At 37.7% G+C, this 15179-nt stretch overlaps 1 protein-coding gene across 2 annotated transcripts in view; it reads left to right on the top strand.

The window, feature by feature from the left end:
* SPATS2 (spermatogenesis associated serine rich 2) overlaps positions 1-15179 on the top strand; it is a 139317-nt gene that overhangs the window by 56879 nt on the left and 67259 nt on the right. For both annotated transcript variants that reach the window (XM_032420435.1, XM_032420436.1), the window contains exon 2: positions 13598-13866. In XM_032420435.1, coding sequence (XP_032276326.1) covers positions 13842-13866 — 25 coding nt within the window. In that variant the 5' untranslated portion in view covers positions 13598-13841. The remainder of the gene's footprint in view (positions 1-13597; positions 13867-15179) is intronic.

Here is a 15179-nt window from a genome sequence, read left to right as displayed (position 1 = left end):
AATATATTTTACTATAATAATAATTTTAAAAAACAGTCCCTGCCCCTCTCTCCAGCCCATTCCTATTTCTAGCTTTCCATGGATGTTCATTAGCATTTCTTCTGGTATTAACCTCCGTATTTCTGAATAACATGGTTATACTGACTTTTTAGTCTTTTCAGGGGCAATCCTGTTACGGAAGATGAGGATTTAGTTTTCTTATATTTTCTTCCCTCCTCACCTGTCCTCCCTTTTCCCTTGGTTTTGTTGATAGATAGATTTTGTAACAATCTGTATTTTAAATTCAAACTAATTATAAGTACCTTCGTGTATAGCCCAGTTAATCCTTTGTTAGTCCTTATAATGCTTGCCAGTGTGAAAAGTTACTTACCCCAAGACTTGAAAATTATACCCACTCTCTTTAGAGTGCTTCAGATCATTCCAATTTCCTAATTGCACATCATCCAAATTTAATGGAGTTACCATTCTAAGGCTCTAACTATACCTGTAATTATGACCTATTGCTTGTAAAACCATAGTATTAGTAAAGTTTCCATTTATTTGTTAAGTAACTTGTATAAGCTAGATTCTTGGAACCTCTTAGTTTTAGGGGACACATCTTTTGTTGCAGTTAATGTCAGCCAGTGTTTATTGAGTGGTTTTCAGTAAGTATTAGGCATTGTTGTAGTGCTACATCTGTATGAACTCATCTAAACCATGTAACAGCCCAGTGAGGAAGATGGTAGCATTATTTGCATTTTGCAGTTGAAGAAAGTGAGACATGGAGAAGGTAAGTAGCTTGCTTGAAGTCATTTAGCTAGGAAGTGGTGGAGCTATGATAGAAACCCAGGCAGTCTGGCTTTAGAGACCTCACTTACCCACTGCTACACTGCTATATTAATGATATACTATATTAATGATATACTCAACCTCAGCAGTAGAGTATGTGCTTCAGTTGGGTTTTCCACTAGTGGTGATGGATTATGCTAATCCATCCCTGTTTTACATTTCTTGTGGTTTTTTTTTTTTCCAAATACTATATTTCTGAAAAAAAAATTTTTTTTAAAGATTTTATTTATTTGACAGAGAGAGACACAGCGAGAGAGGGAACACAAGCAGGGAGAGTGGGAGAGGAGAAGCAGGCCTCCTGCAGAGCAGGGAGCCCAATGCGGGGCTCGATCCCAGGACCCTGGGACCATGACCTGAGCTGAAGGCAGACGCTTAACGACTGAGCCACCCAGGTGCCCCCAATTTCTGAAAATTTTTAAAATAAATTTATTTTTAATTGTGGTAAAAAATAATATAAAATTCACCATCTTAACCATTTTTAAATATATGTCAGTACTGTTAAGTATATTCACATAGTTGTGCAACAGATCTCCAGAAATTTTTCATCATGCAAAACTGAAAGTCTGTACCTACTAAACAACAATGTCTCCTTTCCCTCTTCTTCCCTTGGCAACCACCATTCTACTTTCTGTTTCTATGAATTTGACTACTTTAGATACCTCATATAAGTGGAATCATTACAATATTTGTCTTTTTTTGTGACTGACATTTCATTTAGCATAATGTCCCCAGTCATCCATGCTGTGGCATGTTGACAGGATTTCCTTTTTTTTTTTTTTTTTTAAGTTTTATTTATTTTAAACAATCCCTACACCCAACACAGGGCTTAAACTCATGACCCCAAGATCAAGAGTCACATGCTGTTCCGACTGAGCCAGTCAGGCGCCCCAGGATTTCCTTCTCTTTAAAGGCTGAATAATATTCCATTTTGTGCATATGCCACATTTTGTTTATTCGTCCATCAATGGATATTTGGATTGCTTCCACCTCTTGGCTATTATGAATAGTGCTGTAATGAATATGGGTATGCAAATATCTCTTTGATATCCTGCTTTCAGTCCTTTTGGATGTATATCCAGAGGTGGGATTGCTGGATGATAATGGTAGTTCTGTTTTTAATTTTTTGAGGAACCTCCATACTGTTTCCATAGTAGCTGCACTATTTTACATTCACATCAATAGTGAACAAGTGTTCCCATTTCTCCACATCTTTGCCAACACTGATTTTCTGGGGTTGTTTGTTTGTTTGTTTGTTTTGGTAGCAGCATTCAAATGGGTGTGAGATGATATCTCATTGTGGTTTTGATTTGTATTTCTCTAATGATGAGTGATGTTAAGTAATGTTTTCATATAGCTGTTGGCCATTTGTTTATCTTCTTTGGAGAAATGTCTGTTCAAGTCCTTTGACCATTTTTAAATTGGGTTACTTGTTTTTTGTTAAGTTGTAGGAGTTTTTAAAATATATTCTGAATATTAACTGCTTATCAAATATATGACTTACAAATATTTTCTCCCATTCCATAGGTTTCCTTTTCACTCTGTTGATTATTTACTTTGATGTACAGAAGTTTTAAGTTTGATGCAGTTCCACTTTTTTGACTGTGCTTTGGATGTCATACCTAGGAAGTCATTACCAAATCCCATATCATGAAGTTTTTCCTCTGTGTTTTTTTCTTCCAAGAGTTTAGGTCTTATGTTTAGCTTTTTAATTCATCTGAGTTAATTTTTGTTAATATAGTGTAAAGTAAGGGCCCAATTTCACTCTTTTGTATATAGATACCCAGTTTCCCCAGCACCATTTGTTGAAGAGAGTGTACTTTCCCTATTGAATGATCTTGGTACCCTTGTTAAAAAGCATTTGACCATATATGAGTTTATTTCTAGGCTCCCTATTCTATTCCATTGATCTAAATGTCTGTCTCTATGCCAATACCACTGTTTTGAATACTGTAGCTTTGTAATATGTTTTGAAATCAGGAAGTGATTTTTCTTCTTTTTTAAGATTGTTTTTGGCTGTTTGAAGTCTATTTCTGAAATTGAAAATATATATGCAAAATATAATATTTGTTATTTTAACCATTCACAAGTGTACAAATCAGTGGCATTAAATACATTTACAGTGTTCTATAATTATCACCACTATCCCCAAGCTTTTTTTCATCATCCCCCACAAAAACTTTGTATACCCATTAAACAGTAACTCTTCCTTTTCTTCTTCCCCCAGCTTTTGGTAACCTCTATTGTACTTTCTCTATTTCTCATCCCTTTTTAACCCATGTTCCCGTTCTGATGAATATAAAAACCCTGTGCCCTCTTTTGTTGTGATTTGAAGTGAAAAATAAATATAACAATTAATAAGTCAAAGTAATAGGTTTTAAAACTGTGCATGTCCATCCTCTTCCCATTTCTCTACCTTGAGAGGCATTGTGCTACACAGGGTGCCTGCACACGAGCAGCATATGTTTGTATAGCTGGGACTAGGGGTGTTGTCTGTGACGATGGACTTCTTTAGATCAAAGGAGATGAAGATGAAATCTGGTTTGTTGGTTTTCTTAGCTTTAAGCTGTAGCTAATCCAAGACTGACCATTTTGAATTTGCTTTTCTATTTAATAAGCAGCAATAAATTAATATAAACATCCAGATTTAATGTTTTAAAATTTTCTTTGATTACTAGTTTTCCCACATTTCAAACTAATTAAAATAATATGATATTCCATACCTCTTGTTCCCATTTTGGATTTTGTTTTGTTTTGTTTTTTTAAGATAGCGTGGTGGGGATCAAGGGGGAAGGAGAAGGAGAATCTTAAGCAGGCTCCACGCCCAGCACGGAGCCCAACCTCACAACCCTGAGATCATGACCTGAGCTGAAATCAAGAGTCGGACACTTAACTGACTGAGCCACCCAGGTGCCCTTGACCTGAATGGTTTCTTGTGTATAAATGACTAGCTTGGTGCCTGGGTGGCTCAGTCGTTAAGCGTCTGCCTTCTGCTCAGGTTATGATCCCAGGGTGCTGGGATCGAGCCCCGCATCGGGCTCCCTGCTCAGCGGGGAGCCTGCTTCTCCCTCTCCCACTCCCCCTGCTTGTATTCCCTCTCTCGCTGTGTCTCTCTCTGTCAAATAAATAAAATCTTAAAAAATATATATTCTTTGGGTTTTTTCTTCTAGTTTTTATAGAAAAAAAATTACATGTTTGAGGTTTTCATAAGGTAAAACACACAAATCTTAAGAGTAAAGCTCAGTGAATTTTTACATATGTATGCACCCATGTGAATACCACCTGGATCAAGATATAGAACATTTTCCTTCTCAGAAAGTTTTCAAAGGGACACCCTCCTTCCAGAGGTAACCATTCTTCTTCTTTTTTTTTTTTTTTTTTTTAAGATTTTATTTATTTATTTGACAGAGAGAGAGACAGCGAAAGAGGGAACACAAGCGGGGGGAGTGGGAGAGGGAGAAGCAGGCTTCCCGCCGACCAGGGAGCCCGATGCGGGGCTCGATGCGGGGCTCGCTGTGGGGCTCGATCCCAGGATCCTGAGATTATGACCTGAGCCAAAGGCAGGCGCTTAACGACTGAGCCACCCAGGCGCCCCGGTAACCATTATTCTGATTTCTATCACCAGATATTATTTTTGCCTGTTCTTATGCTTCATATAAATGGAATCATACAGTATATACTCTTTGGGTTTGGTTTCTTTGCTTAATGTAATTCCTATGAAATATATCTATGTTGTATATAGTAATGGTTTATTCTTTTTTTCTTATTGCTGAGTAGTATTCTGTTTTATTAATATACTAAAATGTATATTTTTCTTTTTTCCATATTGGGGCTATTATGAATAAAGCTGCTGTTGATATTCTTGTTTGGTATATTTACTTATTTCTTTTGGGTATATAAGCCTGGGAGTGAAATTGCTGGGTCATAGGGTAAGTATATATTTAAATTAGTTAGTGATTTCCAGACAGTTTTCCAGTGTTTGTACCATTTTATATTCCTACCAGCATTATGTGAGAGTTCTAATTGGTCCACATCCTTACCAAACTTGGTACTATCTGTTTTCAGTTTTAGTCATTCCACTGTAATTCTTTTTTTTCAAAAAAATTTTTTTATGTATTTGAGAGAGAGAGAGAGCATGAGCAGGGGGGAGGGAGAAGCAGACTCCATGCTGAGCAGGGAGCCTGATGTGGGACTTGATCCCAGCACCTGGGATCATGACCTGAGCTGAAGGCAGATGCTTAACCATCTGAGCCACCCAGGCGACCTCCACTGTAGTTCTTAATTTTGCATTTCTCTGATGAATAACATTAAATCTCTTTTTAAAATAAACAAATATAATACATACTGGAAAATGCACACATTGTAAGTATACAGCCTAATGAATTGTTTAATACAAAGTGAACTTGCCCATGTAGCAGTCATGGTCAGGGGTACTCTTCATTCAGTCAGCCAACAAACTTATTGCATATCTACTGTGTGTTAGGTATAGTTCTAGGCCCAGAGATACAAGAATGATCAAGACAGGGGCGCCTGAGTGGCTCAGTCGCTTAAGTGTCTGCCTTTGGCTCAGGTCATGATCCCAAGGTCCTGGGATCCAGTCCCGCCGCATTGGGCTCCTTGCTCAGCAGGGAGCCTGCTTCTCCCTCTGCCTGCCACTCCCCCTGCTTGTGCTCGCTCTCTCTGACAAATAAAAAAATAAAATCATAAAAAAAAAGAATGATCAGGATAGTAAAAATTGCAGTCCTCACGAAGTGTACATTCTATTGGGGAAGAAGGACAATAAAGAAATAAATGCTAGGTAGTAATAAGGTGTAGAAAAAAATAGGGCAGGGTAAGGGAATGCAAATGTCAGGAACTATTGTTCTAGTTAGGGTGGTCAGAGAAGGCTTCCCTGAAGAGATGACTCACCCCCCCCAGGCTTATTCAGACTATTGGCAGAATTCAGTTTCATATGGTTGTAGGACTAAGGTTGTAGTACTGTTTCCCTGCTGGCTGTTGGCCCCAGTGTCATTCTTTTTTTTTTTTTTTTTTTCCCCGTTTTATTTTTTTTTTAAACTAAAATCTTCTTTCCTTTTTTTTTTTTTTAATTTAAATTCAGTTAGCCAACATATAGTACATCATGAGTTTTTGATGTAGTGTTCAACTATTCGATAGTTGCGTATAACACCCAGGGCTCATCAGATCACGTGCCCTCCTTAATGCCCATCCCCACACCTCCCTCCCTTCGGCAACCCTCAGTTTGTTTCCTGGAGTCAGGAGTCTCCCATGGTTTGTCTCCCTCTCTCATTTCTTCCCATTCAGTTTTCCCTCCCTTCCCCTATGATTCTCTGCACTATTCCTTATATTCCACATATGAATGAAACCATATAATTGTCTTTCTCTGATTGGCTTATTTCACTTAGCATAATACCCTCCAGTTCTGTCCATGTTGATGCAAACGGTAGGTATTCATCCTTTCTGATGGCTGAGTAATATTCCATTATATATATATACCACATCTTCTCTATCCATTCATCTGTTGAAGAGCTCTAGGGGCCACCTGCATTTCCTGCCTCATGGCCCCTTTCAAAGCCAGTAATGACAGGTCAGATTACTCTCACACTTTAGATCTCTCTGACGTTTCCTTCTTTCACATTTCTCAGATGTATCTTTCTTTTTTATTTTTAAAGATCTTATTTATTTATTTGAGAGAGAGTGAGTGGGAACAGGGGAGGAACGGAAGGAGAAGCAGAGAGAGAGTCTCAAGCTGACTCCCGCTGAGTACAGAGCCTGATGTGGGGCCCAATCTCACCATCCTAAGATCATGACTTGAGCCAAAATCAAGAGTCTGAGGCTTAACTGACTGAGCCACCCAGGCGCCCTTCTCAGATACATCTTTCTGAACTCCAGCCAAAGAAATTTCTCCCCTTTAAGGGCTCATGCGATTAGATTGGGCCCACCTGGATAATCTAGGTTCATTTCCTTATTTTAAAGTCTGTGACCTTAATTACATCTGCAAAGTCCCTTCACAGCAGTACTTGGATTATATTTGATAGAAAAACTAAGGGAAAGGAATCTTGGGGAGATCACTTTAGATTTCTGCTTATTACATAGGTCTTATTAAATTAAATAGGGAGTGTTCTTTACTTTCTAAAAGAGTTTGTGGAGAATTAATATTTCTTTTTAATATTAGAATATAGAAGTTCTCTGGCCTTGTGCTTTTGAGTGTGGCAGGAGGAGGTTTTAAATTACTGTTTCAGTTTCTTGCTACAGGTCTGTTGAGGTTTCTATTTCAGTCGTTTAAGTGTCTGCCTTTGTCTCAAGTCATGATCCCACGTTCCTGGGATCTAGTCCTGGGATTGAGCCTGCTTCTCCCTCTGCCCCTCCCCCCTGCTTGTGCACTCTCTTGCTCCCTCTCAAATAAATAAATGAAATCTTAAAAAAAAAAAAGAGAATTAAACACAACCCTGGATGCTCTAACTTTATGGGTCTCTATTTTTCCTCCAGAAAATAAAAAGAACAAAGTCACCACTCTCACAATAACTGGAAGAAAACTCAGTAGAAAGTCAACACTCTTTCTCAATGAGAAGTACCTGATGTATATTTTGTTTAATAAAGACTGCTGATATCTGCTTAGTGTGTCTATACACTAAGCCAGTTTAAGAATGTGATCTGTAATTTGCAGTCTTAATTACATGGAGAAAAAGTGAATGGGATTATTAATGCTGTGAAAAGCAACAGTGACCTACCCACCAAGTGGCAAGGTGGAGATAATTAATCTGGTCAATTAAAAAGAAATATATAATTTAAAATGCAGAGGCTTCCAGATGGTGAGTTAGTCTCTTAGTTGCTTGCTCTGGACATTATAAAATGCATCTTAACTTATCATAGCCTACTTAAATACTAGTTTAATTCTATAGGTTAGCTTCCCCCCCCCTCCTTTGTACAATTGTTGCCAGATATGTTACATCTATATTTGTTATAAACTGAAAAATACAGTATTGTTATTACTGCTTTATATAATCTTTTAAATAAATTAAGAGAAGAAAATAAAAATATATTTATTCAGTCTTTTATATTTACCAATATATTTACTTTTTCCAGTGCTCTTCATTTCTTTGTGTAGATTTAGGTTACCATCTGGTGTCATTTTCTTTCAGCCTGTGAGATTTTCTGTAGTATTTTTTGTAAGTCAGGTTTGCCAGCAATGGATTCCTAAGTCATTGGGGTGTCTTTATTTCACTGTCATTTTTTTACCTTCATTTTTTTTTTCCTTCCCCCCACCTTCATTTTTTAAAGGTGGTTTTGCTGAATATAGAATTCTTGCTTTTTTCCATTGCATGTTTTTTCCTGCTTTGTCAAAGATTATTTGACCATAGAGTTGAGGGTCCATATCTGGGTTCTCTATTCTGTTCCCTTGGTCTATATGTCTGTTTTTGTGCCAGTACCATGCTGTCTTGGTGATTACAGCTTTGTAATATAGCTTGAAATTGGGCAACGTGATGCCCCCAGCTTTGTTTTTCTTTTTCAACATTTCCTTGGCAATTTGGGGTCTTTTCTGATTCCATACAAATTTTAGGATTGTTTGTTCCAGCACTTTGAAAAATGTCATTGGAATTTTGATCGGGATGACATTGAAGGTATAGATTGCTCTGGGTAGCATAGACATTTTAACAGTGTTTATTCTTCCGATCCAAAGACAGTCTCTTCAATAAATGGTGCTGGGAAAATTGGACAGCCACATGCAGAAGAATGAAACTCAACCATTCTCTAACACCGTACACAAAGATAAACTCAAAATGGATGAAAGACCTCAATGTGAGACAGGAATCCATCAAAATCCTAGAGGAGAACATAGGCAGTAACCTCTTTGACATTGGCCACAGCAACTTCTTTCAAGATACATCTCCAAAAGCTAGTGAAACAAAAGCAAAAATGAGCTTTTGGGACTTCATCAAGATAAAAAGCTTCTTTTTTTTTTTTTTTTTAAGATTTTATTTATTTGAGAGAGAGAGAGAGCACAAGCAGGGGGAGGGGCAGATGGAGAAGCAGGCTCTCCACTGAGCAAGGAGCCCGATATGGGACTCGATCCCAGGACTCTGGGATCATGACCTGAGCTGAAGGCAGACGCTCAACCAACTGAGCCACCCAGGCGTCCCAAGATAAAAAGCTTCTGCACAGCAAAGGAAACAGTTAACAAAACAAAGAGGCAACCCACAGAATGGGAGAAGATATTTGCAAATGACACCACAGATAAAGGGCTGGTATCCAAGATTTATAAAGAACTTCTCAAACTCAACACCCAGAAAACAAATAATCAAGTCAAAATATGGGCAGAAGGTATGAAAAGACACTTCTCTGAAGAAGACATACAAATGGCTAACAGACACATGAAAAAATGTTCATCATCATTAGCCATTAGGGAAATTCAAATAAAACCACATTGAGATACCATCTTACACCAGTTAGAATGGCAAAAATGGACAGGGCAAGAAACAACAAATGTTGGAGAGGTTGTGGAGAAAGGGGAACCCTCTTACACTGTTGGTGGGAATGCAAGTTGGTACAGCCACTTTGGAAAACAGTGTGGAGGTGCCTCAAAATTTTAAAAATAGAGCTACCCTATGACCCAGCAATTGCACTCCTGGGTATTTACCCCAAAGACACAGATGCAGTGAAAAGAAGAGCCATATGCACCCCAATGTTCATAGCAGCAATGTCCGCAATAGCCAAACTGTGGAAAGAGCCGAGATGCCCTTAAACAGAAGAATGGATAAAGATGTGATCCATATATACAATGGAATATTAGCCATCAGAAAGGATGAATACCCAACTTTTACATCAACATGGATGGGACTGGAGGAGATTATGCTAAGTGAAATAAGTCAAGCAGAGAAAGTCAATTATCATATGGTTTCACTTATTTGTGGAACATAAGGAATAGCATGGAGGACATCAGGAGAAGGAAGGGAAAAATGAAGGGGGGGAATCGGAGGGAGAGATGAACCATAAGAGACTATGGACTCTGAGAAACAAACAGGGTTTTAGAGAGGAGAGGGGTGGGGAATTGGTTAGCCCGGTGATGGGTATTAAGGAGGGCACGTACTGCATGGAGCACTGGGTGTTATACGAAAACAATGGATCGTGGATCACCACATCAAAAACTAATGATGTATTGTATGGTGACTAACATAACTTAATAAAATTTAAAAAAACATTCTTGCTTGACAATTTTTTCTTTCAGCATTTTGAATATGTCATTTCACTGCCTTCTGACTTTTCTTGTTTCTGATGAGAAATTAGCAACCGGTTATATTGTTGCTTCCTGGTAAATGAGCTGGGTTTTTTTTCTTGCTTCTGTCAAGATTTTCTGTTTTAGGTGTTCTTTTTTTTTTTTTTATCATTTTTACTATATGTCTAGGTATGGATCTCTTTGTGTTTATTGTAGTTGTGGTTCATCGAGCTTCTTGAGTCTGTAGATGATTATTTTTATTTTTTTTAGAGAGAGAGAGGAAGAAAATCTTTTTTCTTTTTTAAAAATTTATTTATTTGACAGAGAGGGAGGCAGAGGGAGAAACAGGCTCCCCGCTGAGCAGGGAGCTGATGTGGGGCTCGATCCCAGGACCCTGGGATCATGACCTGAGCTGAAGGCAGATGCTTAATCACTGAGCCACCCAGGCACCCCAGGGAGAGCAAGAATCTTATGCGGGCTGGATCTCAAGAGTCTGAGATCATGACCTGAGCTGAAATCAAGAGTTGAACACTTAACCAACTGAGCCCAGGAGCCCCTGTAGATTAATTTTTTAAAAAAATACCGGTTTCTGGGGCACCTGGGTGGTTCAGTCAGTTAGGTGTCTGACTCGATCTCAGGGTTGTGAGTTGAAGCCCCGCATTGGGCTCCACGCTGGAAGTGTTGGGCTCCACATTGGGCATGGAGCCTACTTAAAAAAAAAAAAAAAATTAGCTTGCATTGTTTTTGGTCATTATTTCTGTCCTTTTTCTCCACTTCTGGAACTTCTAAATTGGAACTCTACAATTGTTATACTCGATGTTGTTCCTTAGGTCTCTGGGGCTTTGTTTTTCTTCATTCTTTTCTCTCTTCAGGTTACATACCAGTTTTTCTGATATTTTTTTCTTCTACTCCAGTGTTCAACTCTAGAATTTCTGTTTACCTCTTTTTATATGATTTCTGTCTTCTTGTTGAAATTTTCTGTTTACGGCATTGTCCTCATATTTTTCTTTAGTCCTTTAAAGCAGTTTGAAGATTTTGTTTTAGTTTGGCATTTGGACCTACTCAGAGATATTTTCAATTCCATGATGGTTTTTTTTCCCCTCTTCAGTTTGGGTCATACTTTCCTGCATCTTTACATGTCTCATAAATTTTTGTTGAAACTAGACATTTTACATAATATATTGTAGCAACTTTGGCTGATTTGTTTTTCCCTTGGAGGGTCGTTTTGTTTTGTTGCCTGGACTAAATCTGTGGAATGTTTTTCCTGAGTGTGTGGCTGCTATTACCTGCTTAGTGTTTTGTTTTTTAATTTGTTTTTATTTTTAAGTTTGAGCCCCTATATTGATTCTAATTATGCTCAGATTGGATCATTTTAATGCTCTTGCAGTCTCTTTTTTTCTTCTGAAGGCTTTCCTCCATTCCATTCATTCTATTTTTATCTTTCTTTTTTTTTTTTTTAAGGAGGCTCCATGCCCCAGTGTACAGCCCAGTACGGGGCTTGAACTCACAACCCTGAGATCAAGACCTGAGCTCAGGTCAAGTCGAACACTTAACTGACTGAGCCACCCAGGTGCCCCTCATCCTCTTTTCTTTAAGCTGAGGACATGAGGGTAGAGAAGAGCTTGCCATTGAAGAATTTAATCCTTTGTGATAGATCTATCTAAATTCTGTTCTTGGGGCGCCTGGGTGGCTCAATCGTTGGGCGTCTGCCTTCGGCTCGGGTCATCATCCCAGGGTCCTGGGATCGAGCCCTGCATCGGGCTCCCTGCTCAGCAGGAAGCCTGCTTCTCCTTCTTCCACTCCCCCTGCTTGTGTTCCCTCTCTCACTGTGTCTCTTCTGTCAAAAAATAAATAAAATCTTTAAAAAAAATAAATTCTGTTCTTGGCGCCTGAGTGGCTCAGCTTGTTAAGTGTCTGCCTTCAGCTCAGGTCATGATCTCAGGGTCCTGGGATCGAGCCTGACGTCATCGGGCTTCCTGCTCAGCAGGGAGTCTGCTTCTCCCTTTCCTTCTGCCCCTCCACCCACTTGTTCTCTCTCTAATAAACAAATAAAATCTTAAAAAAATAAAATAAAATCTCATAAAGTGTTTTTATCAGATCCACTCTATGCATTGGTAAATTCCATGTAATTCCATAGGCTTTGGCTGATTCTCCCAATTTGGCTCAATTCTCTGAAAGATAGTAAGCCCCAGAGGTTCAGCCTGTCTTTCCTCAAGTCCCAGAGTGGTTTGTAGAGAATCTTACTCTTGGAGTATAATTGATATAACGTATTAGTTTCAGGTGTACAATCTAATAACTCAGTATTTGTATATATTGCAAAATGATCACCACAGTCCAGTTAATATCTCTCACTATACAAAAATTTTTTTCTTGTGATGAGAACTTTCACAATCCACTTTCCTAGTTACTTTCAAATATGGAATATGGTATGAACTAGTTACCTTGCTGTATGTGACATCCCTGTGACTTACCTTATAACTGGAAATATGAATCGTTTGACCCCCTTCACCCGTTTTTTTCTGCGCCCCCTGCCTCAGGTAACCACCAATCTATTCTCTATATCCACAGAGACTCTTATTCTTGGTGGATTTTTTTTTTTTTTAAACTTTACCAGGGCTGTCTACTTATTCATTCTCCTCCATTCATATTGGAAAGTATTATACATAAGGTTGCTCTCATTTCCTTCTTGGGTTGCACCATTCAGGTGTCCAGATATAAGAGTCCTTTGATCATGCTTTCTTTACCCAGAAATCTTGGTCATATATTTTTAAAAGTTCAGTAATATATGGGAAAAAATAGCATTTGTATCTTTACAACTTGCTTCCTGTACTAGTGACTAGTTGAAATTTTGCTGTTTCCAATTAAAATTCCTTTGTGATCTCCCCATTCACCCACCCCCTTCCCCAGTTTTCTTGCAGCTGTATTTGAGCTGGGAAATTGGAAGAGAGGTTAGATACAGGAAATCCTAGAGGCAGAAGAAAGACCCTTGATTTGGGCAGGAAGAGCAGGTGGTAAAGTTCTTAGGGAGTGATAAGAGGTAATACTTTGTGAAGCAGAGTTGGGGATAAGATTTTTGAGATAGATACAAAAGATAAGAGTAAGACAATTTCTTTCTGAGCTAAGAAGATGGTCTGATTTTAAGATTAAAGTTTCTTTTTCTTTTAATTCCAGTATAGTTAACATACACCGTTACATTAGTTTCAGATGTATGGTAGAGTGATTCAACGATTCCATACAACACACGGTGCTCATCACAAGTGCCCTCTTTAATCCCCATCCCCTATTTCATCCGTCCCCCCACCCACCTCCCCTCTGGTAATTGGCAGTTTGTTCTGTATAGTTCACAGTTTGTTTCTTGGTTGGGTCTCTTTCTCTAAGATTAAAGTTTCTTATGGAGCAAAATAATGCTTTTAATGACTATATTCTTTCTAGAGTACTTTCCTTTTAATAGCTAGTTTTGTTTAGAAGAAATACAAACTAAAACCTGTGGGTATCTGTTAGAAATTTTGTACAGATAGCTGTTACTGTAATAGTGAATGTGTTTGTGTGTTTTCCCTCCAGAATCTCCCTGGAGAAAGAGACATGAATGTCTGCAATGATATTTCCTGACAAGAAGTTGATACAAGAGAAGGAAAGGAGATCAACAGCTAGTGAGCAGAATTTCAGATAACCACGATTTGGTATTTATCACCTCCAACAACAGACTTCCGTTGCCTACTTTTAAATCAGAGATAACTACGGTCAGAACTCAGACAAGGCAAAAGGATACTTTTCATCTATATTTTTTGAGATCAAAGAAACCACAATGTCTAGGAAACAAAACCAGAAGGGTAAGATTACATGTGGGCATAAATTGTAAAAGCATAGTTGTGAAATAATGATCTATATATTTTTAAAAGGTTCTCTTAATGTGTTTTGAATGGTTATATTTTCCCTTGCCCAGTGCAGTATTATTGATAGGTATAATTTATCTCGTCTTGACTGCAGTTAATTTTAGAATATAAAACATTCACAACTTTATCTGTTGTCTCTTTAATTATCTTAAGTATTTGTGGATATTAGATTATAGTTTTGTGTGTTACTAGTTTGGGAATTAATTCATTTAACAATTGCTTTTCTACTTCTATAAACGTATTAAATTGGAATATATCTGCAGGAAAGCCAACTGCTTTCTAGAAAATGCACTCTCTGGAGTGTGAACATATGTTAGGGGGCATGGTGGGAGATAACTTACTGCAGGATAGTCTATATCCTGTGAGTTGATGTTTTTTTCATTGGAGACAGGAAAAGAAGCAAGAGTAAATGTTTTCAGTTTTAGATTCCTTCTTTAGCTTTCCTTCTGGGATTATTACTCTAGCTTCTTGTCTAAAGTAAAATACAAGATGCAAAGAGCAAGAAATACCAAGAATAGTTACAAGAAGGGCAAAGACAATAAAGACTATAAAATCACTTTTTCACCTTTTTTAGAATAGCTACAAAAATGCAAAGGGACAAATTTAACAGTAGCTCTAGAACTATTATACATAACTGGAATATATTTGTTAAAAGAATGACCATAGCTATCCTAGCTTTTTTCCCCTCACTGAATTTAATTTTCAATTTAAAGTTAATGTTCTTTAATTCAAAACAAAGGTGTAGATCCAGGTGTCATGTGTTAAGTATGAAGGGAAATGCTTTTAAACTTAATTTTGACTTAGTAGTTCACAAACCTTATTTTAAGAAAATAACGTACCAGAGCTGCTTGTGGTTTTGAAAGTATGTGGTTACTATACTCATTGTATAGTAAATCTGTATAAAGGAAATCTGAATTCTAGGGAATGGTTAGATTACTAAAGAATGGTTTTATAGAATGAGATTATCAACTGAAAAGCTTTTATAACCAAAGTTTGTTTCTTCTTAGTCATCATGATTCAGTTTGCTTTCTTCCCAGTTACGTTTGAAATGTTGAGGATCTGTTTTCCTCCTACAAATGAGAAATACTATATAAAAATAGCACTCCAGATTTTAAAATAAAACAATTTCATCTGAAAAGTTTAGGTTTAATTTTTCCTTAATAAGTTAACTTCAGCAAATTGCTTCGACCTTGTTAAAACTAGAGTCTTTGTTTAATTCATGTCTGTATTTTGCCAGAGCTGTAAGAAGG

The sequence above is a fragment of the Phoca vitulina genome, unplaced genomic scaffold (assembly GCF_004348235.1).
Source record: "Phoca vitulina isolate PV1807 unplaced genomic scaffold, GSC_HSeal_1.0 scaffold23, whole genome shotgun sequence".
Classification (NCBI taxonomy): domain Eukaryota; kingdom Metazoa; phylum Chordata; class Mammalia; order Carnivora; family Phocidae; genus Phoca; species Phoca vitulina.
Note: the sequence above shows the minus strand (reverse complement) of the source record. Positions and strands in the feature narration are given on the sequence as shown.